We start from the raw sequence: 5,134 nt of genomic DNA on the forward strand, positions 1-5,134 counted from the left end.
ACATTCAACTAACGATATGACGCTTTGGTTGACAGCTATGTCAAACGGTTATCAGCGCAGGGCTGTATACTTTCGGAAGCCCGAAATGGAAAACCCTGTACAAATACTATACCAGTATGGAAGAGTAGCACATTTTCTATTATTTTTAAGCTCATTTAATGTAATCAATCGGGATACCAAAACATGTGCTAAAAATTAATTTCGTGTGTACCTTGGATGTAGTGCTTCTGAAGCTCCACATCTGATCTTAGCCACACACGAAACCACCACTTTCGGTTGGATGGTTCAAATTTTGATTTGTCCGACCAGAGAACCGTGTCTCAAGAAAGAATTAGACTATTTTTTGAAAAGGACCAAAGTTTTTTTTTCTTTATTTTTACAGAAGAAACCCGTGTATAGTGGCTTATTAACATTTTCCTTAGCAAACTTAGACCGTTTGGCTTTGCTTGCCTAGCTGATGAATGGGCGCTTCCGGGCAACGTTTTCCATCGTTTGGTAATGCAACATTTTCGGAACTCTTTTTGTGGGTCAGTTTAGGACCACTTCGTCTATTAAAAAAAACTGCGTTCCGTATGCTAAGGGCCGTATGCTAAGGGCCATGCAATTGAAATAACGTGAGTTTAAGATCAGACCATTAGCAATGAGAACTACCTACCCTTGGAAGAAAGAACAACAAATCCTTTTTTTTGCTTGTGTTGCAATGGTGAACAAATAGGATTCTGGTTACTGTGTGTTTGATCTATCATCGATAAACAGTGTTTAGTTGAATGCTAGAGATGACGATGTGAAGTTTATATATGAACTTTATTTCTTCCAGAGCCTGAATTGCAAGTACGATGCTTTGTACGTTTCATACTCTGGCAAAGAGGACCTGAGCGATGCCTATATTTATTGCGGTGCTGGCGTCATTCGGGAGAAATCTATCGCTAACACTATGTATCTCCGGCTTCAAGCCGCTCCGACGAGTCGTGGAGGCAAATTTCTCTGTTCGATGTCCCTCATTTCTCAGAGCTGTTCGTGTGGAAAAAAGAAAACGGTACAATTGTGGTTTTACTATTTTCACTTTAGTGTAAATTAATGAATCTATTTTTTCCGTCCCAGAAACGAATCGTTAACGGCGTCGAAACGATGGTTAACGAGTTCCCAATGATGGCTGCCATGATTGATGTGGAGGAGCGATCCATAATATGTGGCGCCACCATAAGTAGCTTTTCATCTTCGGTCATGAAACACACAATGCCACTGTCATTCTCAAATCCCATTTCAGTTGCTGAGAATTACGCGATAACGGCGGCTCACTGTGTCTTACAGCGAACCATCGATGACACCGTTCTCCTGGTGGGCGATCATAACCTAACGACGGGTAGTGACACCCCATATGCTCGGCCGTATGTTCTTGCCCAGTTCTTGGCTCATCCTGGCTTTTCCAACCGACCGGTTTCGAACGATATCGCTCTTATCCGCACCTTGCAGCGGATTCAGTACAACGACGGCGTTGGTCCGGTCTGTTTGCCGTGGAAATTTCGGGCAAACAACTTTGACGGTGCCGTCGTGGAGGCTTGCGGCTGGGGTCATCTGGATTTCGGTGGACCAGGCTCGAATGTTCTCAACAAGGTGGCGCTGGACGTTATCAGCAATCGGGACTGCTCGGAACGGCTGAACAGCACTGTTGCGTATCAAAAAATGTGCACCTACACACCCCTAAAGGACACATGTCAGGTGGGGTTAAAAGATTCGATGTGGGGGAAAATGTCTAACAAGGTTCATATTTTTTTTTGTATTTCATTTTTGCTGTCACTTCATTTACAGTTCGATTCCGGTGGGCCCCTATTCTACACCGAGCCGGGCAGTGGATTAGTCTACGAAGTGGCAATCGTGAGTTATGGCTTTGGGTGTGCTTCCCGGAGTCCTAGCGTTAACACTCGGGTTACCGAGTATTTGGACTGGATTATGGCCAACAGCCCGGATACGTTCTACTGCTTTCAGTGACGAAGCGCTTGAAATGATACCGTGATGTGTTTGAATGATTGCCACTATATTCTCTTATGTGAGATCTATTCGTGGGATTGGATGGGTACAATTTTATGAACCAGTGAATTAATAAGGAATGACAATAATAAATCGATGGACGATATTGCATAATAGTCTTTTTTTCTGAATCCACCATCTGGATCTGTAGACATATTTTATCAAAACTATTTCTGATTCTTGACAGCGGTCCAACGCTTTGTTCAACTTTCTAAATCATAATATTGGGATACTTTAAATCTTGTGCTCTCCCACCTTTTGTTGTAAGAGGCAATCTGTGGGTCATCTATTTTGCGCTTTATTGTTTCCATTTACCCGGCACAGCCGGCTTCCCGGGAGTGCCTATGCTAGGTGTAAAGATTCGCATAAAAGGGCAGGATTCACTTTTCGGCATCTTGGAAGGGCGTTTAATTTGTGTATGTAGGAAATTTATTATGCTCTAACGCCTACTTTCAGTAAATAGGGGTGGAGAGATTATCTCATTCGCACCGGAAAGCATTTCCCGGGCTGAGAGCTGACGACGCAAAGTTGGGGATGATCAGTTTCAAAGCTCCGTTTTTCCGGAGAAGAAGGAAGAAGGAAGAAGTCAATTGAATTCATATTGCTCTCAACGTAACACGTCGTAGATTTCTGTTGTTCAGAGCTCACGTTTGAAATGCCCATCCCGTCGCAACGAATTTGGCAGATATATGGGCATGAAATTGGCTTCGCGTAACTTGTTCCGGGCGAAGCCTTTTATGTAGCAGCAGAAGCGAACCAAAAAAAGGTTTTTCTTTTAATGGCATGTAAAATAAATTCACAATAGTCAACGGTTTTCTCGGTGCTATATGAGGTCGAAAAGGCTTTCCCCGCCATAAACCGCTCATTGCCAGGATTCTATTGGGACGTGGATAGAAGCCTTTTCCTGCCGAACGTTCCGACCGTTTATTCGGTGGTCGCGAATAAATATTAAAACCAGCTGCTGCTGACAGCGTCAACGACAACGGTTTTGACTTTGGTGGTGATGGTGGCGGCGGCTGGGGACACGAAATCAGTATGCGACGTACGAACCGAGCAATTTATGACACTCTGGTGAGTGTTTACAGCCACAATGAATAGGAGCATTCATTCTGCCAATGATGATAGCAGGGGGTCACCACACAGTGATGGAAATTGAAACAAAATGAAACTTACAAGGTTTTAAACTGGTCGTGGAACGGGTAAACGAAATATGAATGCATATTGAGAACAGATTTTTCGTAATCTATATTATTCGGACAAAGCGAAGCAATATTACAGGTGAATGAAGATGTTTTCTTCAAATTGGAATGGAGTATTTTATTCCAAATCGAATCATGTTAATACACTGCGTAACTATAGACTATAGAACCAGATGGAAAAGCTCTCACTCGTTTATAAAATTAACATCAATTTCACATGAATTACAGTTATTTTCTATTTCGTAGGTCATCTTTAGTTCTCAATTACAGTCAACCCTCCTATAACGCGGTACTCTCAGAACGCGGTTTCCATATTACGCGGCGATGAAATTGCGAAAGCCCTCCTATAATACGGTACTATTATAGCGCGGTTTCCGTTCAACAACGTCCCATCAGTTCTTTTCGTGCAACCAACGCATGACTTTAATTGGATATGTTTATATAAACATTCAAGATAATCTCTTAGCCGTTTACGACATCGGTTTCAGGCAAGCTCCGGCTTAGAGGATATGATCAAGATGTGCTGCAAAATTAGCTGTCATTGCTAAACCTATCAAAGTACTTGATGAGCTTAAGGCAGATCTACGGAAAAGGTGCGCCCATTTGGTTATTAAGCAGGGTTAGAAGAGCGGTACAAAACAGTACGGCAGAAAACGGAAGGGGGTTTATCTGAAATGTTAAAGAGAAAGGATGATCACAATAGTTTGAATGAATTCTGCACTCTCTCATTATTTAAGTAGTATTCAGCTGCTACTAGTACTTTATTCGAAGATAAACGTTTGCAACATGAACGGTTGTAGAGTTCACAAATGTGCACAAGCGTAATGTGTTTTGTTTAAAAAAATCAGTATACTTTAAAAATGGTTACAGAAATAATGTGCAGATTGAGTATGTGAAGCCATTTCTTTAACTTCAGCATCATCAACGTCCGTAGTTCCCATCTAGGTAGGGATCCACTTTTATCAGAGAAGAACACCCGAATGCAGTTTTGAAATTTTAAAATTTAAATAAAAAAAATTAATTTAGTTTTGACGTAGGACTACGTCTTTGATTTCTGCATAGGGGCTTACTTTACAAAATTGTAATGTTTGTCTAAGAGTTTTCAAATGCATATTACGCAAAATCGTTCTTACGATATCTGTTATAATATATATCATTAGACAGCAAATTTATCCAGTAATTTTTCCGCCTGAGACATCAACAGCGGAAATACCGTTTGTCTCATATTCCGAACAGTCTCAGTGACAAAATAAAATGTTTGCGTTAGCAAATTCCGTAAAAAATAAGCATAATTAATTTTTCAGTTTTCGTAGTTGTTTCAACTATTTTGTTTGCTGTTTTCATGGTAGGTGCTAGAGAATGTAAGAATCTACAATAAATGGTAGAAAAAAAAAATATTTTATGCAGAAATCTTCATTAAAATTAGTATTGAAGTAGTGTTCGGAATATGAATCAAGTTTCTACGCATGATTCAAATTCCGAATACTTTTGTTCATTATGGCAAATTATTAGAGTCGTATTTTTTAAATTTTTTTTTGTAAGGGTGACCATTTCCACTTTAGGGTGGTCCGAAAAATCAATTTTTCGCGTTTTTGCCAAAATTGACTTTTTTCAAAAATTCATAACTTTTGAACCACTGGATCAATTCAGATGTACGACATATTAAATAAAACCCAATTAGCTGGTCTTTTTGGGAAAAATACTATAGTTGCAGAAAATTCGTTATTCGTATGTTTTCGTTATTATTGTTTTTATTTTTTATAGTTTTCATGGTCTCGGGACCATGAAAACTATAAAATATATATTTTTTTATATTTTTTCTGGAAAGCTTTTTCACATAATGTATCTCGAAACTAGGAAGGCTTTTCTTTTGTTTTTGAGTTATTATTTTTCAAAGTAAACCGATG

At 39.7% G+C, this 5,134-nt stretch overlaps 1 protein-coding gene across 1 annotated transcript in view; it reads left to right on the forward strand.

The window, feature by feature from the left end:
- Positions 1 to 2,123, forward strand: part of LOC129768273 (venom serine protease-like) — a 21,625-nt gene extending 19,502 nt beyond the window's left edge. Inside the window, exons 2-5 of the mRNA XM_055769797.1 lie at positions 818 to 1,036; positions 1,102 to 1,204; positions 1,268 to 1,719; positions 1,810 to 2,123. Of these exons, the coding sequence (XP_055625772.1) occupies positions 818 to 1,036; positions 1,102 to 1,204; positions 1,268 to 1,719; positions 1,810 to 1,989 (954 nt within the window). The 3' untranslated portion in view covers positions 1,990 to 2,123. The remainder of the gene's footprint in view (positions 1 to 817; positions 1,037 to 1,101; positions 1,205 to 1,267; positions 1,720 to 1,809) is intronic.
- Positions 2,124 to 5,134: the final 3,011 nt, after the last annotated feature.

Source organism: Toxorhynchites rutilus, chromosome 2, assembly GCF_029784135.1.
Source record: "Toxorhynchites rutilus septentrionalis strain SRP chromosome 2, ASM2978413v1, whole genome shotgun sequence".
NCBI classification, from domain to species: Eukaryota; Metazoa; Arthropoda; class Insecta; order Diptera; family Culicidae; genus Toxorhynchites; species Toxorhynchites rutilus.